General features: G+C 56.4%; 8 protein-coding genes across 8 annotated transcripts in view; 3 read left to right on the top strand and 5 right to left on the bottom strand.

The window, feature by feature from the left end:
* Positions 1 to 268: 268 nt before the first annotated feature.
* PTSG_10933 (uncharacterized protein) lies at positions 269 to 3,416 on the bottom strand (the record flags this gene model as incomplete). The annotated part of the gene is made up of 8 exons (XM_004988263.1): positions 269 to 400; positions 910 to 1,033; positions 1,307 to 1,379; positions 1,588 to 1,623; positions 1,897 to 1,921; positions 2,420 to 2,638; positions 3,022 to 3,069; positions 3,369 to 3,416. 8 exons carry the CDS (start codon positions 3,414 to 3,416, stop codon positions 269 to 271), a joined length of 705 nt encoding a protein of 234 aa, XP_004988320.1.
* Positions 3,417 to 4,287: 871 nt separating this feature from the next.
* PTSG_13124 (uncharacterized protein) lies at positions 4,288 to 5,202 on the top strand (the record flags this gene model as incomplete). The annotated part of the gene is made up of 3 exons (XM_004988262.1): positions 4,288 to 4,485; positions 4,859 to 4,921; positions 5,115 to 5,202. Exons 1-3 carry the CDS (start codon positions 4,358 to 4,360, stop codon positions 5,200 to 5,202), a joined length of 279 nt encoding a protein of 92 aa, XP_004988319.1. The 5' UTR covers positions 4,288 to 4,357.
* Positions 5,203 to 5,289: 87 nt separating this feature from the next.
* On the top strand, positions 5,290 to 6,861 carry PTSG_10932 (uncharacterized protein; the record flags this gene model as incomplete). Its single annotated transcript, XM_004988261.1, has 4 exons — positions 5,290 to 5,335; positions 5,723 to 5,805; positions 6,058 to 6,267; positions 6,565 to 6,861. 4 exons carry the CDS (start codon positions 5,290 to 5,292, stop codon positions 6,859 to 6,861), a joined length of 636 nt encoding a protein of 211 aa, XP_004988318.1.
* Positions 6,862 to 6,949: 88 nt separating this feature from the next.
* On the bottom strand, positions 6,950 to 10,519 carry PTSG_10931 (uncharacterized protein). The gene is made up of 7 exons (XM_004988260.1): positions 10,203 to 10,519; positions 9,377 to 9,953; positions 9,173 to 9,237; positions 8,899 to 9,022; positions 8,567 to 8,727; positions 8,328 to 8,434; positions 6,950 to 8,088 (listed from the first exon to the last, which is right to left on the bottom strand). Exons 1-7 carry the CDS (start codon positions 10,392 to 10,394, stop codon positions 7,194 to 7,196), a joined length of 2,121 nt encoding a protein of 706 aa, XP_004988317.1. The 5' UTR covers positions 10,395 to 10,519; the 3' UTR covers positions 6,950 to 7,193.
* A 197-nt stretch (positions 10,520 to 10,716) lies between these two features.
* Positions 10,717 to 14,758, bottom strand: PTSG_10930 (uncharacterized protein). Its single transcript, XM_004988259.1, has 4 exons — positions 12,855 to 14,758; positions 12,503 to 12,575; positions 11,890 to 12,250; positions 10,717 to 11,675 (listed from the first exon to the last, which is right to left on the bottom strand). Exons 1-4 carry the CDS (start codon positions 14,401 to 14,403, stop codon positions 10,731 to 10,733), a joined length of 2,928 nt encoding a protein of 975 aa, XP_004988316.1. The 5' UTR covers positions 14,404 to 14,758; the 3' UTR covers positions 10,717 to 10,730.
* A 19-nt stretch (positions 14,759 to 14,777) lies between these two features.
* PTSG_10929 (Ppp2r2a protein) lies at positions 14,778 to 19,730 on the top strand. Its single transcript, XM_004988258.1, has 12 exons — positions 14,778 to 15,189; positions 15,576 to 15,676; positions 15,926 to 16,051; positions 16,291 to 16,372; positions 16,540 to 16,627; positions 16,944 to 17,003; positions 17,197 to 17,317; positions 17,524 to 17,644; positions 17,944 to 18,068; positions 18,343 to 18,479; positions 18,702 to 18,838; positions 19,037 to 19,730. The coding sequence occupies exons 1-12, from the start codon at positions 15,093 to 15,095 to the stop codon at positions 19,177 to 19,179; spliced, it is 1,338 nt and encodes a 445-aa protein (XP_004988315.1). The 5' UTR covers positions 14,778 to 15,092; the 3' UTR covers positions 19,180 to 19,730.
* An 84-nt stretch (positions 19,731 to 19,814) lies between these two features.
* PTSG_13123 (uncharacterized protein) lies at positions 19,815 to 24,124 on the bottom strand. Its single transcript, XM_004988257.1, has 9 exons — positions 23,378 to 24,124; positions 23,097 to 23,195; positions 22,785 to 22,860; positions 22,492 to 22,612; positions 22,191 to 22,294; positions 21,784 to 21,953; positions 21,406 to 21,508; positions 21,067 to 21,204; positions 19,815 to 20,926 (listed from the first exon to the last, which is right to left on the bottom strand). The coding sequence occupies exons 1-9, from the start codon at positions 24,082 to 24,084 to the stop codon at positions 19,862 to 19,864; spliced, it is 2,583 nt and encodes an 860-aa protein (XP_004988314.1). The 5' UTR covers positions 24,085 to 24,124; the 3' UTR covers positions 19,815 to 19,861.
* Positions 24,125 to 24,313: 189 nt separating this feature from the next.
* Positions 24,314 to 27,996, bottom strand: part of PTSG_13122 (uncharacterized protein) — a gene marked incomplete at its 3' end in the record, with an annotated part of 9,479 nt that continues 5,796 nt past the window's right edge. The window contains exons 4-14 of the mRNA XM_004988256.1: positions 27,760 to 27,822; positions 27,454 to 27,554; positions 27,167 to 27,225; positions 26,834 to 26,934; positions 26,600 to 26,680; positions 26,254 to 26,418; positions 25,900 to 25,974; positions 25,288 to 25,459; positions 25,006 to 25,091; positions 24,653 to 24,754; positions 24,314 to 24,514 (exon numbers count right to left, since the gene is read on the bottom strand). Coding sequence (XP_004988313.1) covers positions 24,314 to 24,514; positions 24,653 to 24,754; positions 25,006 to 25,091; positions 25,288 to 25,459; positions 25,900 to 25,974; positions 26,254 to 26,418; positions 26,600 to 26,680; positions 26,834 to 26,934; positions 27,167 to 27,225; positions 27,454 to 27,554; positions 27,760 to 27,822 — 1,206 coding nt within the window. The remainder of the gene's footprint in view (positions 24,515 to 24,652; positions 24,755 to 25,005; positions 25,092 to 25,287; positions 25,460 to 25,899; positions 25,975 to 26,253; positions 26,419 to 26,599; positions 26,681 to 26,833; positions 26,935 to 27,166; positions 27,226 to 27,453; positions 27,555 to 27,759; positions 27,823 to 27,996) is intronic.

Genomic DNA, 27,996 nt, shown 5'->3' with positions numbered 1-27,996 from the left:
CCAGCATGTTCAGATGTGTGGATACTGTGTATGATGTAGACTCAACGCATAGAAAAGCTGTAGGATAAATGACAACACGTAGACAGTACATGTTCTTGATTATGTCGTTGGTGTTGCTGATGACGTATGCAGTTGTAACTGATGACGCATGCTGTTGTAACGGATGACGCATGCTGTTGTTGCGGACTGTAGTGGAGGACTGCTTATTGCTGACGTACATTCCAACACAGCAACAAGGAGAAGAACAACAGCAACAGGCCACGGAGGCCTACAAGAGGGTCGCGTTGATGTGTCTGCACGTGAATGTGGTGAGATCGCGCACGTTTGTCGTTGTGGTGGCGTTTTCGAGCACAATGGTGTCCGTTCTGGGCTGCCGCGTTTCGTGCGGTCTGGATGAAGGCTGCCGGGGGGGGGGGTCCGGCATGGCAATGTCTCAGCCTGCATGCTTGGGTCCGGGAGTAGTCGAGGCAGACCCCGCCCACCCTCTTTGCTGAACACCAGCTGCGTGCCTGAGCTGATGCGCTAAGCCTTGCACAGGCACATGTCGAGGGGGCGCCTTGGGCAAACAGCAGTGTGCCGCACACCATCTTGAGCACGGTGGGCCAGGAAGACGCCGTGGTGCAGTTGGTGTCGGCATGAACCATACACACACACACACACACACACACACACACACACACACACACACACACACGCGCGCGCGCGCGCGCGCGCCTCCTCAACGCTGTGAAATGTGTGTGCACAGACACAAAATGGGAGAGAATGCAGGGGGTGAGGTTGACAGCGACGCATCATCAACCACACGCCAGCCCCATTTCAACCATCCACACTGACACACAACCACACGCACACATGTTGTCCCCACTCACCACCACGACACACACACACACACACACACACATTGCTCACCTCTTCATGAGAGCGACTGACATGTGCAATGTCTGCATCACGCCAGATTGGGGCTGGTGTGAGCCGGAGTGTGATGGCGGCTGTGCAGTCGATGGCGATGATGATGACGGTGATGACAGAGGAGCTGAGGTGGAAGAGCGAGAAAGGAGAAAGAAATGGGGAAGGTTGATGATGATGATGATGATGATGGGTCGTTCATGGCGGCTTCTTTCCCCTCCTCTGACGTGGCCCTGGTGCCCGTACAACCAACACACAACGACAAGACACAACGACATCATCACACACAACACACATGCATGGCATGTGAGCACAGCAGACGTGTTCACCTTCCTGCTGCCCCTCTTTTGCTTTCCTCCTGTTCGCCCCACGACACACACACACGCACACACACCTGCACATGACTGCGTCACTGTGGTTGGATGTGCCCGCCATGGCCATGGACGTGTGTGTCCACAGCTGCTCCTCCCAATCTATCATGTGTGTGTACCGCCCATCATCCTCCAACGATCCTCAGGCAGTCGCTCCCTACAGCCGCAATAACACACACGCACACATTGCATGTGAGTCGCACAGCTACACTGGTGCACGAGACACAGCAGCAGCAACAACAAGCACACCCACAGCAACAACAACAACACATGCACCATGTGCCAACCAAAGCATCCATGATGGGCTCACGCATGTAGGAATACTGCATGAGCACAGCAGCGGCAGCTGAATCGGGGAAGTTGCAGCAGCAGCCGGCATGCTAGCCCGCTTCCATCACCATCCTGATGTGTGCTGGTACCTCGCCACCTGTGCATATGTATGTGTGTGTGTGGTTGCAGGGAACGTGGATGGGAACAGAACACAACAGGCACAGAGTAAGCCATCACGTCAGCACAGCAGAACGAGTGACTGACACCACATTCACACGTGTGCGTGTGTGTCGATGTGTGTGTCCATCAACCCCCCCCCATCAACCCCCTTCCCTCGTGTTCGCTTTACCGCACCCCAGCACCATCACCGCACCCTATCACACCACCAACCAACCGCCCATCACCACCCACATACCATGTGTGAGGCGAGTGCAGCTGGCACGCGTGGCAAGTATCCTCGACATTTCCCTCATCCTGCCTGTGCGTGTGCGCATCGCCTGTGAGTGTGTTTGTGTGCGAGCACCAGCGTGGTGAGTGAGTGAGGGGCAAGAGGGAGCATGAATATGTGCGCAGCTACACTGATGCTGCTGATGCCTCTGCTGGTGTTGTGCATGCATTTGTGTGTGAAGGAGGAGAAAGGGAAGAGAGAGAAAACAGAAAACAGAAGGGAAAGAACAAGACATGCTGCACCCCATTCCATCCACCCATCCATCCATTCCTCTTCCCCACCACCACACCACCGTCCTCTGTCACCAACCAGCCAACCACACCACACCACACTCACCCAGCATCCCCCACCCCACCTCATCCATCCATCCATCCATCCAGCCAACACATATCTTCGCCGTTTCCCCTCTTCTTCTCGCCCTCACCTCTGCTGCTGCTTCCAGCCGAAAATGCAACTTGTGCTGTCGCCACCTGTTCCCAGCTGCAAACAGCCAGCTTCCGCCAGCAGCAGCATTGGGTGATGGCTTGGTTGGTTGGTTGGGGGATGTGTTCAGCAGCAAGTGATGGTGGTGGTGCATCCTCTGCTGCTGCTGCATCGGCGGTGGAGGGTGTGTTGGCTGCTGCTGGTGTTGTTGTTGTTGTTGCTGTTGTTGTGATGGCCGTCAGGGAGGGCGAGGAAGAGAGGGGAATATAAGCAGCGGCAAGGTGGAGAATGTGCAAGTGTGCAGGCAGTTGTGTGTGAGAACGTCGAATGAGACAGCGCATCAAGCAAGGCAAAACAGGCAGCTGCACCACACACATGCATGCACATTGATGTGGACAACAAGGGGAGACAGGAGAAACAGAGACAGCGAGCACAAAACACGCACACTGGTGCGGTGCGCAGCATACACACGCACATGGAGAGATGCACTCACGTTGTTCATCGCTTGCTTGTGGTGTGGTGTGTGTTGGTGTTGCTGTTTCCACAGCCGCACAGGCGTGGCTGGATGACCATTACATGGCAATGCTCGTCTGTTCATCCCACGAGAGCAGCGGTGGTTGGTGGAGGGGTGACAGCTTCTGGCTCAAGGCCCTGTGTGCGGCAACAGCAGAAGGAAGGAAGGGGAAACAAGCAAGCGTGGAGGGTGGTGGTGGTGGTGGTGTTGAGGGTGGGAAGGGAAGGATGTGAGCAAACACACAAGAACATGAGGAGGTGGTGATGATGGCGTGTGGATGGGTGGAGAAGAGCACGTGCACGTCGACACACACACACACACACATGCACAACTGTCTGGGTGATGCAGTGGTTGGATCACCATTCATCCGTCAGCATGTAGTCGTTTGTGGGTTGGTTGGTGGGGGTTGCCCACTGCCTCACGCATCAGCCAGCACCTGCTGCTGCTGCTGCTGCTGATGATGATGATGATGGAAGACATCCATCTACACCCACAACAAACAAGCAAGCAACAAGCAACAACAACAACAGTGACCAGCGTGTCACAGACAGAAAGGAGGAGAAGGCAGGAGGATGAGAAGGAACACAACTCGTGCACACACACACACACACACACACACACACACACACACACACATTGGCTGTGATGTTGGTTGATGTCATTTCCCCCTCTCTCTCATGTGTGTGCTGCTCACTGGTTGAGAGGTTGCATGATCCATTCTCAGGGTCGCCGCTGCATGACGGTGGCTGATGGCAGTTGTTCTGTCACCACACAACGGTGAGCAAGTGTGTGTGTGTGTGTGCAGTTGTGAGTGCCACACGCAGTGGTGTGTTGGTTGTGATCCAACCACCCATGGATGCACGGATTGTGGTCCACATGTGTGTGTGCACGGTGACAGCGTACGCTGTGGTGTTGTTGTTGTTGATGGTGGTGGTTGTTGTTGCTGTGCGCAGTGTGCAAGGAGAAGAAGGGGAAGAGGAGCACGGAGTGGGAGGAAAAAGTCTCACCTGTCGATAGATGTGTCATTCATGTGGTCGTTGGTTGGTTGGTTGGTTGTGCGTGGTTCATCACAGGAGAAGGAAATGGACAACGATGGAAGGATGGATGGAAGGGAGAAGGGAGAAGAGAGACGGTGTGTACACCCTCCCTGCATGTGTGAATGTGTGTGAATGCGTCAGCGAGGACGAAGAAGGGGAAGGAAGGAAGGAACGTGGCACGCACAACACCACCAATGACACCTCCCCTCACTGCACCTCACCCCCTCCACCTCACCTTTGCGTTGACTTGTTGTTCGTGCAGCAGCCAGTGTCTCGTCCGGTTTTGTCAACCGTTGGCTGTTTGGAATTTCGGTCAAACCGCCGTTGACGACACGACCTTCAAGCACCACCGCCACGCACAGCAGCCCCACCAACTCCATCATCGGCCATGTCCGGCGGACAGAAGACAGTGAGCGAGGAGGTGGAGGGCCTGTTGGTGCAGACGCAGATCGAAGATGAGGAGGTAAAGGACCTGATTCGCGCCATCGCCAACAACACGTCTGAGCCACGCGCAAAGTGAGTGAGTGCGTGTGTGTGAGTGTGTGTGTTGTGTGTTGTCTGCAACAGTTCGAGTCGAGCGTCCGGCTTGGCTTGCTGTGCTTGCCTCGCCTCGTTGTCAGAACGCCGTCGCGTCCTGTTTACTGTGCCAACCACACACACACACACACACACACACACACACAGCGAGTGGTAGGAATGCGCGCACTTGCCGTATCGCACGTACATCGAATAATACTCAGTAGCCGCAGACAGATCGAGAAATGTGAACTTCGTTATATCCAAACTGGTGACAACGACATATCCAGCCTGAATCCGTACGCTTCTACAAACGTGAGTGAGGTGACCAAGGGATGACACCACACACACACACACACACACACACACACAGCGATGGTGGAATGCGCGCACTTGCAGTGGCTGTCAAGGACAACACCACCGTCACAAGACTCGAGTGCGTGCGTGCGTGCACATATGGATTGCATGCGACACGCGCCACTGATTCAGCAGCTACCGTCATGCGCACCGCTTCCATCATGCCATGTCATGTTCCTCGTGCTGCCTTCGCCCTTGGCTCATGACCAACCACCCCTACCTTCCCTTTCCCCTCCCCTCCCACCATCGTGGTTTTGGTTGTGGGGCTACAGCCTGAGCAGCAACCACATCAGCCCCGAGGGCGCTACAGCGTTGGCACAAGGGCTGAAGCACAATGCGACCATCGCGCGGCTCAAGTGAGTCTTGACACAACCCATGCATGGGAGAGAAGTGTCGTTGGCGTGTGTTGTGATTGCACAGCCCACCCCCAGTTCATGGCTGAGCGCAATGCCACGCTGTGGCACAGCACACCTGAAGCCAGTGGCTGAAGCCCGTGTGTGATGTCAGTGTACCCTTCTACCCCCTTCGCTTGCCACTCACGATCCCTCCCCTTGCTCCTCTTTTCCGTCGTTACCAGTGACCACTGCTTTGCATGTTGACAGCTTGCACCGGACGGTGCTGTGGCGTTGGCAGACGCGCTGACGCACAACACGGCTGTCACGCAACTCAAGTGAGCGTGGGCACCCAGCTGTCATTGGAGGCGGCTGCCATGCGCTGTCTTTCTTGGCACGCACGTGTATATCCTTGCAGCCGCTGTGTGTGCGAGCGGGTGCATGTGTGATGGGTCAACAACCTACACCAGCAGTCGTGTTGACCTTCTCTAACCGCTCATCTCCAACTCACAACGCATGTTCGTCTCCACCTGCTGTACTCTCTGCAGGTGAAAACAGCGTGCTCCACGTCGACAGGACGCGGCTGTGGGTTGACGAACACCTGCTGTCGCCCAATGACTTGGTCGCCCAAGTATGGTCCTCTCCTGCCAGTCCTCGGCCTGCAGGAGTGATACGACGTCTTCATCGGCTACAGGTGTGTGTGTGTGTGTGTGTCTGTCTGTGTGTCTGTGTGTGTGTGTGTGTGTGTGCCTGTCTGTCTCTGTCTGTTTGTGACTCCCATCCACCACGACTACTGCTGATACACACAACTTCCACTCATCACACCAACCACCAATCTCTCCTCCCCACCACCACCATCACGCCACCACATGGAACATGCCAGCAGCTGCACCCGCGCTTGGAGCCGCGCGACCTGGTTGCGTTTCTGGACGCCAACAACCTGGAGCCGGGCCTCGACTTCAAGCTGTCATTAATGACGGCCATTGCGCTGAGCCTGGTGGCCTGTCAGATGAGGCAGCTGCACCACAGCGACTACTGCGATGACGTGCTGCTGAAGTGGATGACGATGCTGGCGCTGCGCGAGTTTGTTGTAGTGAGAAGCAAAGAAGTGCAATCGTGCCAACATGGTGACCATGCATCGTGCCGGCTCTTCATCCCTTTTCGTGTCCGCTGCACTTGATGTGTGCTTGATTGTGTATGCTTCCCTCCTCCCCCTTTAGTGTGTCTCGAGCATCCCTCACTTACTTGGAGTGGAAACCAGAAATGAAAGCAGCTTGTGGTGTACTGATAGCGAATCGGGATACGAGCGTCCCCAACACACACACACACACACACTGTAGGCGCATCGATAAGCATAACCACCATCACGCCACCACATGGAACATGCCAGCAGCTGCACCCGCGCTTGGAGCCGCGCGACCTGGTTGCGTTTCTGGACGCCAACAACCTGGAGCCGGGCCTCGACTTCAAGCTGTCATTAATGACGGCCATTGCGCTGAGCCTGGTGGCCTGTCAGATGAGGCAGCTGCACCACAGCGACTACTGCGATGACGTGCTGCTGAAGTGGATGACGATGCTGGCGCTGCGCGAGTTTGTTGTAGTGAGAAGCAAAGAAGTGCAATCGTGCCAACATGGTGACCATGCATCGTGCCGGCTCTTCATCCCTTTTCGTGTCCGCTGCACTTGATGTGTGCTTGATTGTGTATGCTTCCCTCCTCCCCCTTTAGTGTGTCTCGAGCATCCCTCACTTACTTGGAGTGGAAACCAGAAATGAAAGCAGCTTGTGGTGTACTGATAGCGAATCGGGATACGAGCGTCCCCAACACACACACACACACACACACACACACACACACACACACACACACACACACACACACACACACACACACACACACACACACACACACACAAAGAGAGAGAAAGCAAGTGAACTCTGACATCACAAGAGCAAGACAACGCCAAGTAGTCGAGAAGTCTTTGCCGTTCCATGCGGCAAACTCCACCCTATGCTGCGGCTCAAGCAGCGATGGGGCGCTTGCAGATGTACGCGCGCTTGCGACCGCAGCGGAGATCTTTCCACTCGCTAGCGGGCGTGGTCTTCTTGTCCTTGAACTTGAGGGCAAGGCAATTGAAGCGGCAGTGCGCGTGCGGGTCGTTGTCCTCGACGCTCCACGGGAAGCCAAAGTCGGTGGCGGCAGAGCCGTCGGTCCAAGCGAACACGGGCGGGAAGTGGCCGCCAAGCCAGGCTTGATGCAGACCAGAGCCGAGGGTGGTGTTGAGGGCGAGCTCGGCAAGCCAGTTGTTCTCCTGCACTGAGGACACGGAGGCAAGCTGGGCGTTGTTTGCCTCGCACGCCTCCTTGGCGTCGAACCAGTTGAGCTTCTTCAGGTAGTTGATCTGGTACTCGTGGCCATTGTCGGGGCTGGCCGTCCACGGCATCTCGTTGTAGATGACGTTGAGGGCAATGCCGCCAGCGAGATTGTTGGCTTCGTCGATGCCCTCAATGGCAACCACGTGCCGCTTGCCAAACTCGAGTGGGGCCGTCAGCACCACCTCGCTGTCGTTGACGAGCACAAACTTGTCCTCATCCGGACCAAACAGGTCAAACATGAACGAGGGCACAACGTCGAAGCTGCGGAGTGGCGGCAGCGTGAAGATGGGAGTGCCTGCAACGTTCTCGTCGGTGCTGACGTAGATGGTGTAGCTGGCGTTGCCTTGGAAAATGGCGTTGGTGATTATCACACGGTAGCTGACGGTGTCTGCGGGGTCGTCGGAACGGCTGCGCACGCTCACGTAGTAGTCCTCGTTGCCAGTGTTGTCCACCAGCACTGCCTTGATTGCGTCGTCGTTCTCCACAGCATAGTCATAGTTGAATGGACCAGGGTTGGGGTTGGTCGACACGTACAGATCACTGTAGTGTGTGTGTGTGTGTTTGTGTTTGTGTTTGTGTTTGTGTTTGTGTTTGTGTTTGTGTTTGTGTTTGTGTTTGTGTTTGTGTTAGTGTGGAGGAAAAGAGGCGAGACAACGATGGTCGACTCGGGCAGGAAACAAACACGCACGCACTTGCGCACCTCCCCCAACCCCCCCCCCAACCCCCAACCCCCCCACACACACACACGCACACGCGCACACACACTAGCTCTCACTTACGTTGCGCCACCGGTAGTTTCAACAACGATGAGGACGGACTCTGTGAGCCCATCAAGGTCCGGGCGGTAGTAGCGGATGTCACCGGGGGAGGTGTTGTTGACCTCAATCTGCACGACAGCGACGATAGCAAGGGATGGTGCAGTGATTGAAAGGGTTGTTAGAGGGCGAGCAAGGCGAAGGAGATCCCATGTCTGCTCTTGGACAGACAGACACACACACACACACACGCACACACGCACGTCAATGTCGGAGGAGACACTAGCAGGCTGGTCGCAGTTGGCGCGGGAAATCTTCGAGGCAAGGGCGGAGAACTCGCTGAACGTGTCAATGAAGACAACGTTGTCCTCAACAGGTGGGCTGGCAATCTGGTTCAACTCGCTCACATCAGCACCAGAGATGCCTGTTCGTGTCGAAGTTGCAGCGTGGTGTCATTTATTAGTGGTGAGTGATACTTATCGTATGAACCTCGCAAGCTCACTCCCGCTGGGTGTGTCCACAATCTTCCACACCTCTATCTCGTCTCGTCAAACTCAACCTCAGAATCCCCAACGCTATCCACTTCCGTTCTCACCGACAGCATAGAGAGTAACGCCAGCGTCGCGAAGGGCCTGCGCTGGTGCAGAAACATCGTCGCCGGATTTGCCGTCCGTGATAACAATGGCAACACGAGGCACACCCTCGCTCAAGTCGCGAGCCTATGCGCACACAGATGCAAGACAGGTGTGAGCTCAAAGAAGACAGGCGCCCACATTGGGGAACTTGCTGTGGGGTCATGTGCAAACAGCACATGAACATGAACACGCACATCGACCCGCACACACACACACACACATGTACACGCTCACCCCGCGGGATGTGACGAACATGCTGCTGAGAGCAAAGGAGAGGGCGCTGCCAGTCTCCGTACCACCTGCAGCAGGGAAACCCACAAGGAGGGAGGTGAGAGTGTAAGTCAAGATGCTCAAGGCGCACACCGACAAACAGCATTCATTCATATCCAAATTATCTGCACCAAAGCAGCAAATCACGTCAACCGCTCTGTCGCTCACCATCAGGGTAGGCGAACGTGTCGAAGTAGTTGATGAGCTGCTGCTTGGAGACGGACTGAATGTAGTCAAAATCAAACTTGCGGTAGTTGGAGCTGTCATAGACCATGGCAGCAACACGCGTCTTGTCGGGTGCGACGTCGAAGAAGGACACCACCTCCTGGGCAAAGTTGAGCATGGTCTGAAAGTTGCCAGAGCCAACAGAGCCGGAGCCATCGAGAATGAACAGAAGGTCTGCAACAGCGTCACCGCAGTCCATCTTGGGGGTGCTGACATAGACGTAGTTGTCTGTGGTCGTGTCTGCGGGCACAGCCACAAAGTCAAAGCCGGCGTTGATGCAGGCCTGGGCAAGGGTGCTGAGGCGGGCATCGGAGGATGCACTGCCATCCGCTTTGTACCGAAGTCGAAGGGCGCGACCAACATCAAGGAGTGAGGGGGCCGATGTTGGGACTTGGGGGCGTGACTGGAACCCGCGGACAACAGCAATGTCCTCGCCAATGGCGTTGTCAAGGGCTTGAAGAAGCTGTGCCATGTACTGGGTCATCAGCTTGTGCGACTCCTTGTCGAACACAATACCATGCTGTTACGTGTGTGTGTGTGTGTGTGTGTGTGTGTGTGTGTGTGTGTGTGTGTGTGTGTGAGTGAGTGGGTGATGGAAACAGAGAGTGCAACGTGGCTTGGGGAAGCGTTTCAGCGTTGTTGGGCCTCGTGTGTGCAAGCCAGTTTGAGGCAATGTCGGTGCAGATGCTTTAGTATGTGTTGGTTCGACACGAGATAAGAAGGGCATGATTCTACGATGCTATCAGCACGCCAGCACTGCCAAACTCACGGAGGTGCCAACGAAGGTGTCAAAGTTGTTCAACGCCTCATATGCGGCACTGCCAATGTCAATGTAATCGACGGCAACCCCAGACACATCGGCCTCGTCCGTGTTACTGGGCGAGGTTTGACCTGGGCTGAGGGCGGAGGCCATTGTCGCGAGCAGGGCCGTAGCCACGATGGTAGCTGCGAGAAACCTCATGCTGCTAGTGTGGGTGTTGTTCCTTTGTATTCGAAACAAATCACATCACAGGAATGTGACACGACCTGCGACGCTATTCCTTCCACCTTACAAGCCATTATATCAATCACCAACAGACGGGCGTGGTTGTGGTTGGTGTGACGAAAACACCTGACGCTCCCACCATAATTTAGTTTTCAGTAAGGGAGCTCCCGCCTCGCCTATTCACAATGACTACTTGGTTGTTGCGGGCACACCAGATGCCCTCTTGCAGGTGTGGCCACCACCCCTCGTCGTTACCGGTGGTGGTGGTAGTGGCGGTGGTGGCCGCAGTGCCGTTGCAGCAGATTTCTTTGTTTACTGTTGCAGGGCCATGCGGTTCCACGCGAAATCGACAACAGAGGCAACATGGTCAGACGGCAGGAATTCGCTGGGGAGGCCGTTCTCAATGTGGTGAAACGCAAACGTGGGCGGCTGCTCCATGCGCATTTGGATCTGCGGGGTGTAGAAGACATAGTCCACCTGCTCGGGCTTGGCGGGGATGCCGGCACTGTACGTGGGCTGGCGAACAGAGCAGTGCAGCTCAAGGTTGTGCTGCAGCGCCATGGAGAACGAGCTCAGCCCAAACCCGGACACAAGCGCACGCGACGCAAGGCTGACGATGGAGGTGGTGCTGGCGCCGCTGTCACGCAGCTGCAGGTGCTGCGAGGACGGCGATGGAACCGTGAGAGCGGCACTGCTGATGGCAGCCCGCGTCAGTGCAGGATCTGGTGTCCTGCTGCTCGCCAACGACTCCTCTTCCCCTTGCTGCTGCTGTTGCTGTGCTGGTGCGGCGTGTGGCGCTACTGTTGTTGTCGGGGACGAGGCGAGCCTGCTGCGAAGACCACCGCTTGTGCTGTTGGTGCGGCTGCCCATGCCACTGCGGAGGTCATCGATGGGAGGGGCGTTGTCTTGCAGGGCGGAAAAGAGGTCCGGCGCCTCCAAGCGGAGGTCGACCAGCGCTCCAAAGAAGTCCTGGTACGACAGGCCGCCCTCCTGCGTGCACGCGCGCATCGCATCCTCGCCAAACGCCTTTGTTGCCGCAAGCCCCTCAGCGCCGTGCGCGTCCGTGTAGGAGAACATGGCGACAGGGCTGAGCAACTGCGTGTCCGCGGAGGCAAGCGTGGCAAAGTAGGAGCGAGCCATGTGCACCTCAGCGCTACCTAGCACGCTGTGCCAGTTGGCCTCGCGCTGGGCCTTTGTGGCAGACTTGAACCGTGTGATGCACGCGCCCTCCGCCCACACGGGGTGTGTCTCCTCAATCTGTGTGCGTGTGTGTGTGTGTATGGAAGGGTTAACAAGAGCGTTCAAGGTATCGCACTCAAAAGAACCATGTTCGAAGACATACCAGCCCACGTGCACACACGCACGCACACGCACACGCACACGCACACGCACACACACACACACACACACGCACGCACACGCACACACACACACACACGAAGCAAGCAAGAAAGTCAGCGTGATGACGGACCGAGCGGTGGTGAAGAAACTGGACAACGGCTGCATTTGGGTTGGCGTTGAAGTCACCACACCAGATGACGGGCACGGCACCAAAGCGGTCCTTGATCTCCGCAGCAATCACGGCGGCCTGGATCACGCGCACGTGCGGGGCCATTGGGTGGCTGAAGAGATGGCAGTTCACCACGCACAGGAGCTGGCCGTCATAGTGGCGGCTGCCGTCTGCACACTGCAGCAGCAGCAGCTGGGCAACGGTCGTGCTGTTCTCAAGCTGATCCTGCAGCGCAGGCTGGGACGATGCCACACTTGCAATAGTGCTGTGCACGCGCCACTGTCGCGTCAGGTTGAGCCGGTGCGCCTCAAGCAGCGACCACCTGACACGCAGTCGTCGCCGTCGTCGTGGCGGCGGTGGTCGGAATGGTGATGATGGAAATGGCAAATGGTGATGATGGTGGCGGCGGTGGTCGTGGTGGGGGTGGCGATTGAGCACAGAGGAACATCGGGTGAGCAAGAAACGGATGTGAGGCGTGGAGGGTTTCAAGAATAGTTCAGCGCCGAGCGAGACTTCAACAAATGCAAGCACACACACACACACACACCACACACACACACACACAATGCTGTACCTTTCACGGCGGAAGAACGTGGCCATCCCCCAGCGCTGCTGGCTGATTTTGTTCGCATACACGCCATGCAGACCTGAACGTCAAATCGACAAGTCGTTGGCGAAAGGAGGGAGGGGGTGTCAGTGAAAGGTAACGCAAGCACATGGTAAACACGCTGTGGGGTCGTTTGTCACGATCTTCGGCCACACCCTTGTCCCACCACCACCACCACCACCACCACCACCACCACCACCACCACGGGCTTCAAACACATAGCCACCACCAGAAACGCATTGCTGCCACCACCATCACCACCGCCGTCACCATCACACCATCAACCACTGCCGACAGCGCCCCACCAGCAGCAACGCACCTGCTGCACCGAGGCGTGGCTCGAGCACCTCGTGAAACTCTGCGTGTCCAACCTCCTGCAGGCAGACAAAGTCTGGCAGGTAGCCTGCAATCTCCTCGGCAATGCGGCGGTGGCGGTAGTTGGTCTTGGCGTGGATCGGGTCGAGGTACGGGTACAGGTGCTCCAGCGCAAACGTGCCATCACAAAACATGTCGTGCAGGATATTGTACGAGACCACGCGCATCATGCCTGGCGAGAGCTCGCGGCTCTGCGCAAAGGCGTGGCGGGCAAGCACGACAGGGTGCAGCTGCATCTCGCACACGGACCGGGACAGGCGCTGGCATCGCGCTGCTGGCGTCTCAACGCTGCTGCCGTTGTCGTTGCCGTTGCCGCTGTCGTTGTTGTCGGTACCGCTGGTGTAAAAGTCTTGGCGGTTGATGCGGGTGTCATCACGCGAACCAACAAGGACACACACGGGGATGCCTGCGCACAGCTCGTTGACGGGGGTGCACATGCAGATGAGGCGGTGGCCAATGTCGTCTGCGGTCGGGGTGTAGCGGCGGGTCGTGGCCACAAGCACGTCGCCGTCCGCCTCCGAGACCTCGATGTTGGCGTGCTGTCCAAACGCGTCCACGCGCTCAATGACCTTGTGCGACACGTACTTGGAGGTGCGGTACCACGCCCACTTGCAGGTGTTGGCCGTGCAGTTGTGCAGGGTTGCCATGGGGTGCAGCATGCTGCCGACCATGGGGAACCCGCGCACAAACAGCGACACCACCACCGGCGCGTGGTGATACACGGGCAGCTGCTGATCGCCCAGCACAAGCGCACAGCCCTGGCGGAATGCCCAGTAGTTGGACAGCTTGCTCGGGTCCTTGGTGTTCGTGTTGATCGGGTTGCCGTACACGTCCTCTGCTGCGCCGACGGTGGGCGACGTCGCGTCGACGCGCGTCTCCGCGTGCTCGTCCGTCACCGTGATCATTTGCGGCACAGCCGGCGCTGTCGCGGTCGTTGCCGTAGCCGTGGTGGCGGCTGTGGCTGCGGATGGCGTTGTCGTCGTTGTTGCTTGCGGCTGCTCCACAGCATCGCGCTTCACAGGCTCAGCGCCGATCGTCGGGGCTTGGGTGGGCGTGCTGGCGCCCTGCGTATCCACGCGCACGTCGTCAGCCTTCATTTTAAACTTCTTGGCGATGCGGGCAAGCGTTGGCGGGAGCGGGCCGTCAATCTCACGCTTGAGCAGGACATCGCGGCCGTTGCAGCGAATGAGCATGTGCATGTACATGTTGCGCGCCAGTTCCGGCACCATCACGTCGTTGGGCACGTCGTCATCATCGTCCTCCTGCTCCTCCTGATCCCCTTGCCCCTCGGTAAAGACGTTATTGTCTGCCGTGCTGGTGCTGATGCCTTGCTCTCTCTCCATCTGGCGCCTGAGCCTCGCCTCCTGGCGTTTGAGGCGCTCTTGGCGCTTCTCCTCGCGCTGCTGCAGCTGCTTCAACAGCTGCTTCTGATGCGCAACCTCAATGTCCTCGTCGTGCGTGTGGTGCACGAGCACAAAGTTGTCTTCCATCATGGCGATATGCAGTTGTTGTTGCGTGTAAAAGTGTGTGTCTGTGTGTGCGTGTGTGCGTGAAAATGTGTGTGTGTGGCTGTGTGTGTGTGTGTCTGTGTGCGTATGTGCGTGTGCCGTGTCGATGATGAATGAACTGACGAATAACTAGCCAACACACGTGGTGATGTGTGGTGGTGGTTCAAAGTGGTTGCTGAGCTTGGCTCGTGGTGCGCGTGGTGTGTGGTTGGCGACGCGAGCGATGCGTTCAAAAAGGAACGATGACGTTGATGAAGGTCGCGGTTGCATCAGCGCCATGTCACATCATCAAAGTTTCGCGGCAGCCAGAATTCGCTGAGTCAGCGGAAATTTGTGCGCATTGGCTGACGTGAATGCGTTGCGAATCGTAGGTGGTGGATAGCAACGAGGGAATTCACCACACGAACGAACAACCGACAGACAGACAAGACGAAGAAGAAGAAGGAGAGGAAGGAGGAAGAGAAACGGCCGCACCACCACCATCAACAACAGGCAGCGCAGCATCCAGCAAACAAGCACAGCAAGCAAGCACAGCAGCCAAGGACTCGCACTCAGACGCACGAAAGGACAGACAGCGTGTCGATCGACAAGCAGCGACCAGCAAGACAGCTACACGGCCGACACACGGCTCCAACGAGCGCGCATTGGCATCTTCGTGACAACACAAACACACGATGGCGGCGAGGGTTGATGGGCTGCCAGAGCCTCTGGTCTGGAACTTCTCACAGGTGTTTGGCGACCGCGTTGAAGAGGACGATGAAATCGCTGACGGTGCGCTGCGTATTCACATTGAGCGCGACTTGCTTCTTTGTTGAACGCGATGAATGTCTGCCTGTCTGTGTCTGTGTGTGTGTGTGTGTGTGTGTGTGTGTGTGTCTGTGTCTTTGTTTGTGTGTGTGCGTCTCTGTGTGCGTCTCTGTGTGTTTCTCTCTCTCTCTCTCTCTCTCTCTCTCTCTCTCTCTCTCTCTCTCTCTCTCTCTCTCTCTCTCTCTCTCTCTCTCTCTCTCTCTCTCTCTCTGTGCAGTTGCGTTTACATGACCGTACTTCAAGCGATCGCCGGTCAGAAAACAACGCGTGAGCCTCTCCCTTTGTGCCAATCCTCACCCTCATCGTCGTTGCCATCACCCAATCTTCCTATCATGGCCGTGCTGGTGCAGCCGACATCATCTCTGCCGTTCAGTTCAGCCACAGCGGGGAGTACCTCGCAACCGGCGACCGCGGCGGCCGTGTCGTGCTCTTCGAGCGCAACCAATCAGATGTGCGTGTGTGCGCGCGCGTGCGTGTGCGTGTCGCTCAACGCTATTTGTTTCTGCCGCTGCGAACGTGCCGCGCTGCCTGCTTCCTCTCTCCCAAATACCTCGTTTGTGCGCATGTTCAACAGCGTTGTCGCATGGTAAACTGCTGTGTGTAAGGATGCTTGGAGGGTTTGACTTCCATCATGCCCCAAGCTGCTGCTGTTGCGGTTGCTGTGGCTCCATGCTCACCGCATGTCGTGCTGTGTCGACAGGTGGGGAGCCCTGCAGAGTACAGATTCTACACAGAGTTTCAGAGCCACGAGGCGGAGTTTGACTACCTCAAGAGCATGGAGATTGAGGAAAAGATCAACCAGATTCAATGGCTCAAGCGCTGCAACGTGAGAGCTTTGGAGTTTGTGTGTGTGTGTGTGTGTTGATGTGTGGGGGGAAGGTACTTGGCGCTGTGTGATTGTGAGCAAGTGATGGTGCACACTGTGTGCGTGTACGCATGACACTGCTGCTCTTCACCGCACTGCATGCAACGCAAGCTACCCATTCACTCGTTCACACACACACATGAACACACACACGCATACACACATGCACTTGCACACACACACACACACACACACCATAGCACGCCCACTTCCTGCTGACGACAAACGACAAAACCGTCAAGCTGTGGAAAGTCAGGGAACGCGCCGTCCGTGTCGAAACAGGTGTGTGTATGTATGTATGCGTTTGTTTGTTTTTTGTGTGTGGCTGTGTGTGTGTGTGTGTAGTGTAGTCTAGTGTAGTGTGTGCTATGCGTCTGCTGCTGCTACTGCTGCGTACTGGCACGGCTCTCACGAAACACCCCGTGTCGACCGTGCCTCGGTGTTTGCAGAGCATGCGCCTGCGCAGATTGGCAAGGCGGCGCCCGAGATTCGCGTGCCGCAGCTCCTCACGACGCAGGAGGTCGAGATTGACGCGCGGTAAGCAATGGACAATCGCATCGTGTCGTTTCGTGCCGTGCAGCGTCGAGGGAGTCGGGGCGTTTGGATGGAGATGCAGTGGGATGGACAGATGGACAGATGTTGTTGTTGTTGTTGTTGTTGGCTTTGGGGGGGGGGGACTTGTTGTTGCACTGATGTGCACGGCTCTGCTTTCGGGTTTGCTTCGCATGCAACCAAAACGTTGCTTCTTGCCACCATGCTGCCGTTCTCATTACGCTGCCGTTTTTTATTCCCTGTTCCGCTATTGCTGCGCGCGCGTCTCGCTGGATGCAATCCGCTGCTTGATTGTGTGCAGGGCAAAGCGCATCTACGCAAATGCGCACACGTATCACATCAACTCCATCTCCGTCAACAGGTGCCACCCGCAACCTCGCGCACAGCCTTGTTCTCGCCATCACCACCGCCCCTTGTAGGCCACGTCTCCTCACCCCTGACTTTCAAGACATGCACACACGCACATACGTACACGTTTGTGCATGTATTCGCTCACTCCGCTGTATCGTACGAATGCGGCCGCCTTGCGTTATGCTGTGTGCTTGTGTGTGCAGCGACGAGGAGACGTTTTTGTCTGCGGACGATCTGCGGATCAACCTGTGGAATCTCTCCATCACCGACCAGTCATTCAACATTGTCGACATGAAGCCAGAGAACATGGACGACCTCACAGAGGTGCGCTAACACAGAGACAGAGACAGAGAGGGCTGACGCGAGCGCTGACACACTTGTCGTATTCCGTCGTGTTGCGTTGCGTGTGCATTCATTCACGTTTTGTGCGCAACCCGCCTCGATACACATCGCTTCCTGACCGCCACTGCCCTCACACGATCTCTGACTGATGTGACCCATCACCCATCTCCTTGTGTTGTGCGGGGCAGGTGATCACGTGTGCTGAGTTTCATCCGCAGGAGTGCAACGTGTTTATCTACGGCAGCAGCCGCGGCATCATCAAGATGGCCGACATGCGCCAGGCCGCCCTCTGCGACTCGCACGCAAAACGTCCGTTGCCGTGATGATGATGATGATGATGATGATGATGATGATGATGATTGTGTTGAAGTGTTCCTATTCCTGTCCCTGTTCTTATTGTTGTTCTTGATCAACCGCTGTGGCGTACTTTGGGGTGGTGTGTTGTCAGACGTGTGATGGTGTGCTCGTGCTTGTTGTCGTTTGCAGACTGTGATTTGGGCTGCTAACACATGCCGCTCGTGTGTTGCCTGAACAGTGCTCCTCACGCTCACAGTTGCCTTCACAACACACTGCCCATTGCTTCACGACGCCTGCTTGTGCGTGCGCAGAGTTTGAGATTACGGTTGACGAGGCGAACAAAGGGTTTTTCTCTGAGATTTTGTCGTCGATTGCAGACGTCAAGTTCAGCCCCGACGGCAAATACATCATGTCCCGTGACTACCTCACCCTCAAGGTGGACGTGTGGTTGTGTGCGTGTGTGTATGTGTGGTTGTGTGTGTGTGTGTGTGTGTGTGTGTGTGTGTGTGTGTGTGTGTGTGTGTGTGTGTGTGTGTGTGGTTGTGTGTGTGTATGTGTTATTAACGCGCTGCGCTGTTCATACCTTGATCGTGCCCGCCACCCTCTGCTGTTTCCCACATCTGCCTCACCCACGCGTCCTCTCCACCCTCTCCCACCTCTTCATCCCATTGCATCCCAATCCAACTTCTCTTCATCCCGTTGCGCATCAGATCTGGGACGTTGCGATGGAGAGCCGGCCCGTGCAGGAGTTTTCGCTGCACGACTTTCTCAAGCCAAAGCTGTGCGATCTGTACGAAAACGACTGCATCTTTGACAAGTTTGAGGCCGTCTGGAGCGGCGACGGAAGGTGCGCCCACCGACACTGCATGCCGTGGCGCCTGATCACACTCATGATTGTGCTCCATCGCGGATGTGGTTGTGGTTGTGGTTGTTCCCCAATTGCGCCCTCATTTCCACTTGTTGCATCCCCCCCCCCTTCTCTCTCTCTCTCTCCCTTTGCCTCCCCCCTCCCCCTGCCTTGCACTCAATCCACGCCATCCGTTTTTTTGTGTGTGTGTGTTGTGTACAGGTCTGTCATGGGCGGATCCTACAGCAACCTGTTCCACGTGTTTGAGAGGGAAAGCGGACAGGATGTCCTGCTGCAGGCCTCGCGCGACGCCATCGAGGGGCCAACACACGTCCTCTCCCCAATCACCGTCCTCACAGGTACCTCCCACATGTGGTGTGTGTCTGCCTATGTGTTGGTGGATCGGTCGGCTGGTCTATACACACATATGTGTTTGTGTCTCCCTGCCTCTCTGCCTGTCGAACACATGTGTATGTGTGCACATGTGTCTTTCGTCCCTTTATTGATTTCCTTCCCCCCCCCGGCTTGCTTCCCCTTCCTTCTTGCTACGTCTGCAGGCGCGGAGCAGCCGCGGTCGCGCTACGATTTGCACGCGGACCAGATCAACCTCAACCAGAAGATCATGCACGCGGACTGGCACCCCAACAGGAACATCATGGCCCTCGCAGCAGTCAACAACCTCTACCTCTTCCGGCAATAACGCTCAACACCCCTTCATCGGCCTCCTCGCTGTTATTGCTGCCGTCACAACTACCCCTCCCTTCCCCCCTCCCTGTCTTGAACTAACGCGTGTCTGATGCCCCCCCCCCCTTCCGTGTCCTCTTTCCTCCACACTCATCTCTCATGCACACGCCAGCACGCCTCTGTGTGTGCACTGGTGCCACAACGTGTTGCCCCTGCTGCTATCCCATGGACCTTAAACTGTGAGATGCAGTCGTCTGATTCCTCCACTCTGTGCTTGTGCATACGCATCACATCCCATCATCGCCCGTCCCCGTCGATCTTTGGCCCTCTCCATTTTGTTGCTCCTTTTTTTTTTTCTCCTCTGGTTTGTGACCTGTGCTTTCATTCTTCGTGTGCTCTTCCCCTCCTGTGTTAAATGCCCCCCCCCCCTTTCTCTCTCTCTCTCTCTCTTCTCCCTCCTGTATACCCGCTAATGGTGCACGGGTGACTGCTCGCTCAACGGTTTGATGGTGTTTTGTTGCTGTTGTTGGTTCTGTTTCGTTTAGAAATAAATGCGATGCTCTTATCCTCAGATATCACAGACAGACATATCAACACGCGCGCGTGTGTGTGTGTGTGCGTGCGTGCGTGTGTGTGCAATGCAAGTTGTCCGTTCTTGCCCGAACACACGCACACGCACGACACGACAGCATCCACCACTACGACCATCGCTGGGCTGCTCTGCTCAGTGCGTGTCGAATGTCAACGGCACTTGTTGCAGTTTGCTTCTGCATCGTCTGTTTCCTCCTCTTCTTCTTCTTCTTGCTGGAGGCCCTTTGCTGCCCTGGTGGCTTCTTGTTCGATGACGAGAACAGCTGCAACGATGAGAATGACGACGAAGGTGCTGGTGTAGATGTGGGTCGAGGTGTGCCGGTTGCTGTTGGTGCTGTCGCTTCAACTGTGCCTCTCGCTGCTACTGATGTTGTTGTTGCTGCTGATACTGTTGTAGTTGTTGTTGTTGTAGGTGCTGCTGCTGTATTGTGCATGTCGTGTGTATCGGGAGTTGCGATGGACGAAAGCAGGTGCCGGTTCAAACACTCGTCCACGTGTGTGTTGAGCGCTGCGTTCTCCGTCGGTAAGTGGCGCCCACACACGGGACAGAGAGGCGAGCCCGCAGACTTGGGGATTGTCGAAGCAGCGCCTGTAGGTGCTATCGCGAGGTGACACGATGCGTCGCGCAACGGAGTTTGTGCCTCAACCACCACAACTTCATCATCGTCATCATCGTCATTGTCACTGTCATGGCCGCGAATACTGTTGCCATTGCCAATCTCATCATGTGATGCTGCTGGTAGTGGTCGTGCTGGCGGTGGGACGTCTGAAAACGCGAAACCATCGTCGCCATCATCCATGGCGCCATCAACATCACCATCATCATCGCCCATCATCGCCATATCTGTCACCTCATCGTTAAACAAGCCAGGCATCATGTCATCCTCATCACCATCATCACCATCATCACCATCACCATCATCTTCGTCCACCGCTGTCATGCCCCTGCTGGATGTGTCAACGGCGTCTTGTCGGCTTGCACTGTGTTCGTTCTCGTCCATCCCTTGCTTGTCACAGTCACCATCACTACCATCATCATCACCACCACCATTGCCCCGCCTCGTCACGAACCGGTCCAAGACGGTTGCGCGGTTTCGCCCGAATGTCAACGACGACACGCGAACACCGAGCAATCTCACAGCAGGCATCCGCGATGGCGATGGCGACGCAGCCTGGTGGGGCATGTGTGTGTGTGTGCATGTGTGCGCATGTGTGTGTGTTGAGAACATGGAGTGGTGTGTCGCCATCCACGCGTTCGTTTCCGGTGCCAGCACACACACACACACACACAACAAACACACACAGCTCGCACCTCGAGTTCGCGGGCCATGATGGCGCGCATCTGTGCAAAGAGAACGGACGAATCGGCGATTGGCGTCGGGAGCGTTACACTCCGCTGCAGCACGTGAAACGTCGCAAGCTTCACCTTCAACGTCAAGCACCGCCCAGCCTGCCCACATCATACCGTGTGTGTGTGTGTGTGTGTGTGTGTGTGTGTGTGTGTGTGTGTGTGTGTGTGTGTGTGTGTGTGTGTGTGTGTGTGTGTGTGTGTGTGTGTGTGTTAGGATGTGAATCATATCAAACGCTCATGAGATATTCGACGCGAAACCACACCACACAATTGCGAGGCCCAAACGCATCAAGCGCTCACCAGTTGCTTCTCTTGCATCTCGGCGGTCAACTTGGAACAGATGCGATTGAGAATGGACAGCAGCTGCACACGGCTCGACGTCGCGTCAAACGTGCGCTCTGTGCTGTGGGGAGAGGCGATTGGAGGACAATTAAATGGGGTGGCGGTGGTGAGCATGTTGAAGTGCAGTTCAAGACAGGGCACGTTGGCCAGCGAACAACGTGCACACACACACACAACACACACACACACACACACATAACACAAACACACAACACACACACACAACACACAACACACAACACACACACACACACACAACACAAACACACACATACACAAACACACACACATGCTCACAAACGAACGCAGGCGTACACCCCACATCCCCTTCTTCACCTGATGCTCTTCCGCTCGCGCGTGCGAGTGCGCGGGACAGAGACGCCGTGTGCGACGTGCATAAAGAACTGGAACGTTCGTGGACGAAACAGCAGCTGCAGCTTCGCCCTCTGCTCCAACATGCCTGCCACCGTCTCGACGCCAAGACCGCGCAATAGCTCCTCCGTCACCTGCGCCATGGTGATGGTGATGGTGGTGGCAGAGGTGGTGGGATGGTGATGTGCATGGTGGTGGTGGTGGGATGGTGATGGTGATGTGCATGAGGTGAGCAGTGGTGAAACGAATTGTTCGGGTGTCAAATCGCATAAAACACACTCTCTCATACACGCACACACGCACGCACGCACACACGCACACATACACACACACACATACACACGCAAATACACACACAATGGCTGCCTCACGTTGCCAATGCCCGAGAGTTTTCGTATGGGCAGCGGGCGAAGAAACGCCGTCACGCTGTCAAGAGTGAAGGGAAGGAAGTACTGGCCGTTGGGCTTCTTCCAGTCTGCACGCGGTGGCACAGCAGTGGTGGTGTGAAGTGGCGGTGAAGGATGAAACGTGGAAATATATCATTTTGCAGTGCACACAATAACAATAAGCACCGTGCAACGGCAGTTGGCAGTGGAATGCGCACCATCGCAGCCTCCAAACACAAGAAACACAACAACAACGACACCAATATCACCACCACCACCACCACACCTGAGCACGTCTTTGCGAGTCTGCGCGTGCACGCGATTCCTGCTGAAGCCGTCAAGTTGGTGGCGGCCAATATGCGCGCTCTCATCTCCTCCACAAGCGCACACGCCGTCGCCTCACGCGTCTGGTCAAGTGGAGGAGGGTGAGATGGGATGAGGGAACTAATGGAATGATGGTGCTTTCTCGACGGCGGGGGCTGGACCGGACAAGCGGCGCTGTGATGCACATCAAGACACTCGGACACAAACACGTAAGCATTCACTCACACACAAACACGCGTGCACACACGCGCGCACCAGCGAGAGGTCGCGGTCCATTCTGCGCTGAACGCAATCGGTGATATCAAGTGACGCCTCATCCAGACCCCCGGAGCTGACAGTGGTGATCGTGGTGATCGTGGTGATCGTGATGATGGTGATGATGGGTACAGAGATGGTGGTGAGGGCAGAGGTGCACACATGCGAACGAGCGACCATGAGCAGAGACACAGAAACACACACACACACACACACACACACACACACGCGCGCGCGCGCGCGCACACACACACGTTCGCACACACACACATACACACACACGCACGCACACACACACACACACAGACGCACAGGAAATCTGGATCGTAGTCGCGAAGAATTGACTTGAAGATGGCAGAGACGCTCTTGTACACGGGGAAGCGCGGCTTGATGAGGATGAGATGAGGACACCTGAACAGGCGGTACGTGAAGTCAGATTGCACAGGTGTCGTGATCAGCAATGGTTTCGTCACTGAGCGCACACACGCAGTGTCACCTTTCTCAGACAGCCCACGCGCACACGCCCACGCACACATTCACACATCCACACACATCCACACACACACACACACATACGTCCACTCTGTACGTACAGCGCCTTGCCGATGTATCCTGGCATGGCGGAGCGCACGCCATACTTGCGCGCCTCATAGTTGGCTGTGGTCAGCATCTTCATGCCGCCAACTGCCATTGGCTTCCCCTTGAGATCCGGGTTGTCACGCTCCTCAACAGAGGCGTAGAACGCATCCATATCGCAATGCACATACACACGCGAGAACGTGAGCCGCTCCTGGGCCTCGCGCACAGCCTCCTCCGCGACGGCGGCCGCTCGCCTGCGCTCCCGCGGTGTTGCCGCCTCCCACCGCTGTGTCTTGCTGGCGATGCTGCGGACCGTCCGCGCGGACCGTTCCTGTAACCGCTTCATATACGCCGATGACCCCGAGGTCGCCAGGATGGTCGCCATGACCTTCTCGTGGTCCACGCCTTTCACCGTCTTGTTCCGGCCGTACGCCAGCCGCCCCGTCACCGAGCTTCCAGCACGCTCGAGGGCCGCGCATGGTGCACCCAAAGCCGACGCCGATGATAGTGATGGTAATGTTGTCGTTGTTGTGTGATTGGCCGTGGTCACCTTTGCTCGCTTCGCCACTGCTGTGTCTCCTCCCTCTCCATCCTCTCCTGGGCACACCCCACGCTTCTGTTCCTCTCCCCCGCATCCGTGTTGCACCTCCTCCTCCTCTTCGTCTTCATCGCCACCATGCACGGGTGCGCCATCACCACCATCACTATCGTCGTCTTCCATGCTTGGCTTGCCTCGTTTGCTCGTGTGTATTCGCGCGAGATGCAAAGGGCAAAACCGCCCACTGGACTTGAAACTGATTGAAGGTCCTCCCAACACAGAAGAAGAAGCAAAAGGAGCAGAGGAGTGCAAGTTCACACAACACAACACAACACACACACATCACAGACACGCACACACACATCACATCACACATCACAGACACGCACGCACACGCACACACACGTAGGTGTCAGTGGCGCTTGGGTTTTGGTCTGACGGCAGCTGGTGGTGCGCCATCGTCACCACCATCACCTTCATCGCCATCGGCCAGTGTTGGCAGTCTCGTCTTGTCACTGCCATCACCGTCGCCATCAGAGCTGGTCGTGTTGGGGCGTGCCGATAACCGCCTGTCTGCCGAAGCGTTGATGCGCGATGCAGGCGCCCACACGCCCTGAGTAGAGTGTTGTGTCGTCGGTTTGTGTTGAAGTGTTGTGTTGTGGTGTGTTGTAAGTACTACTGCAGCTTGTCATCTTCAAGCACCAACCAAACCAAACAACCAAACAAGACCAAACGACAAAGCGGGTCGCACCATATCCTTGAGCTCGCGCTCGAGGGCCAGGAGGCGGTCGTGTGTGCGCGGGTGGCGCGATGGCAGCAGACACGTCATGAACGGCGCTCGCATCGCCGCAGCCTGATGCACACACGATGGTGGACAGGGTGGCAGGGGTGGGTTGGAGAGGTGAGTTGGGCATGGGGAAGGGAGAGAAGCAAGTGGTCCGTGATCCTTTCGCGGATGTGCACGCACGCATTACATAACCCAACACAAGAAGAACGCGCGCGCACACAAGCACACGCACATATACACCCACGCACACACGCACACACATGCACACACGCACACACACACAACCTCCCTTCCCCCCGCGCAACAACGGCACGTACGATGTCGACAGTGTCTGGGTTGTCGTTGTCGAGGGCCGGGGTGTCGTGTGCCAGCACAGCGTTGAGGTTTTGCATCGACCACGCACCTGAAACATCGGCAACCACGAGCAAATGACATGAGGAGGGAGAGCAGAAGGGATGATGACGTGGTGATTGAATGTGGAGCAGACACTGTGAAACTGAATCAACTCAAGTGCGCACGGCACTTTCGCATGCAATGTAAACCTTTACAAGCACACACCACAGCCACACACACACACAAAAATAAGGCGTGCGACCCACCCACTGTTTCCATGTGTACAGAGATGGGGTGTGTTGGTGGGGGTGTGTACACGCGAGCCGTCAATGCATTGGAGCACGCATCATCTGAAACGTCCAAGTCATCGCCAACGGCGGAACAAATGTCCACGTGCGAATCCTTCACGCCCTCGGCAAACGTTTTCCACATCTCATCCTGGTTGCAGGAGTACGCGAGCGTGTGTGTGTGTGTGTGTGTGTGTGTGTGTGTGTGTGTGTGTGTGTGTGTGTGTGTGTGTGTGTGTGTGTGTGTGTGTGTGTGTGTGTGTGTGTGTGTGCGTGCGTGTGTGTGTGTGCGGGTGTGTGTGCGTGTGTGTGTGTGTGTGCGGGTGTGTGTGCGTGTGTGTGTGAGTGAGAGAGAGTGTGTGTGTGTGTGTGTGTGTTTGCGTGTGTGTTTGTGTGCGGGTGTGTGTGTGAGGGCGTGTACGTATTTGCATGCGTTGTGAGCTGTGAATTGACCCACATGCACATGTGTACGTGGTCCAGCACCATTCTGTTATGTGCGCGCAAGAATCCACATCCCTCCCCCGCCCCCTTGACACGACCACACGGTGTCCTTGCACACCAACCAATGCCGCCCCGCCCCCAATCCATTACCTGCGGCCTGAAGGGGTCGATGACCATCGCGATGCCGTTGTTCTCATTGTGAACAATCGACAGCAGCTCATCGCACTGGCCAAACAGAGAGAAAAAAACAAAACAAATGTCCATACACACCAACGCGCGCGTGCACGTGAGCAAGTGAGCGAGTGCAGGCGTTTGAGATTCAAGCAGACGTCACAACAAGGAAACACATGCACACCCAAACATACAAGCAAACATGCGCACACCACCAGCCTGTCTCGCACCTCCTGCGAGCCCCTCCCTCTCATCTCTAACTCCACCTCTCCCTTGCCTGCCACCCAACCCCCAACCCCCCAACCCCCAACCCCCCAAAACAAAAATCCTTACCCAGTCCTGCGGTGTCTTAAGCCCGCCCTGCGTGATCTCATATTTGCCCTTGTTGTGCTCAAACAACACATGTGCCCCAATATCCAGCACCATGAACACGTCTGTGCCGAGCGTCAGGCCCGCCGCTTTGCTCGCCTCCCGCACAGCATCCAGCGCTTGGTCGAGCTGAGGATTGAGCGGGGATGGTGGTTGGGATGACGGTGGTGCAATGAGGTGTGAGGGAGGAGGCACAGACGCGAGCACGCACACACACACACACGCAAGCACGCACACACACGCAAGCACGCACACACGCACACACGCACGCAAGCACACACAGAGAGGCAGGCAATCAAGCGCCTGCCACCTTGTCGAAGGTTGGCGCGAGGTGGCCGCTGTCCGTGTAATTCGCAGTGAGTGCACCCGTCTTGCTGCGCGTGATGTGTTGCTGCAAGCGTGCACGTGTGGATATGCGGCAAGCATGAGTGAGAAGAGAACTACAGCACACGTCGGTGCAAGCAGCGGTGTGTTACAACATGCACAAACACACATACACACATACACATGCACACACATGCACACACACACACACACGCCGTACCCGCAGGTGCCGCTCCAGTTCCGCGAGGGTTCGATGCGCTTTTAACGCGGGGAAGAGGCGTGGACAGCGCACATACACGCGCCTGATCTTTAACTTGCCGGCTAGCAGGGGGTGGGGGTGGTGGTCATCGTCGTCGTCGTGGTGGTCAATGGTGGTCGTGGTTGTGGTGGTCAATGGTGAGAGGAGGTGTGTTATCATGTGTTACATCGGTGCGCGGTGCTGGTTAGCACCACCAGCACAAGCAACCCTCGAACACGGGTGACACAACCCATCCGAAAGACCGACCCACATAACAAGTTCATGTGCAAACGATACTGCCATCCATTGACATACGAGCGAGTGCCGGTGCAAACGCGAGACACATGGGAGTTGGGAGGCGCGTGGGGGAGTGTCTGGTGGAATTGAAAGGCAAAAACACAAAGAGGTGTGGGTGGACGTGAGATGGAGAATGCGAAGCGGAGAATATGGTGATAAGAGCTATGAACGAGAGCAAAGAGACAAATGGACACACATTCACACGCGCATCACACACACACACACACATTCACACGCGCATCACACACACACACACACACACACACACACACACACACACACACACACACACACACATCACTCACGGGTCGGCTCTAAACTTTGCGGCCTGGGAGAATATGGACGTGTGTTCGAAAGAGGCAAGGGAGCGGAGACAGAGCAGGGACACAGCAGATGTTGCTGGCGTCTGCACACGCGCCCGGCAGTGGAGACAATGAACGGTGGTGCTGTGTGAGCAAGGTGGCAAGCACCAGCGCAGGCACATGGCATGGCTGGAGTTGACCCCATCCACAATGCAGCGCTTTCGCACACACACACTCGCACACACACACACACACACTCGCACACACACACACACACTCGCACACACGCACACAACGCGCGTTGGCGACCTTGTGTTCGCTGAGAGCGGCCTCCACGGCGACCAACCGGCGCAACGACAGACCAGACAGGGACTGCGCAGGGTAGAGGTTGAGATGATGGCGGCGGTGGTGGTGGTGGTGGTGGTCGGGTGAGTAAAGTGAGAGGGACTGGTAAACAGGGGAGAGGGGGAGGGTGGGAGAGAGACACAGCGCAACCTTGTTTACCTTCACACACACAAAACACACACACACACACACAAAACACAC

This window comes from Salpingoeca rosetta (genome assembly GCF_000188695.1).
Source record: "Salpingoeca rosetta unplaced genomic scaffold supercont1.37, whole genome shotgun sequence".
Classification (NCBI taxonomy): domain Eukaryota; class Choanoflagellata; order Craspedida; family Salpingoecidae; genus Salpingoeca; species Salpingoeca rosetta.
The sequence above is the reverse complement of the archived record's forward strand: the minus strand, read 5'-3'. Positions and strand labels throughout refer to the sequence as shown.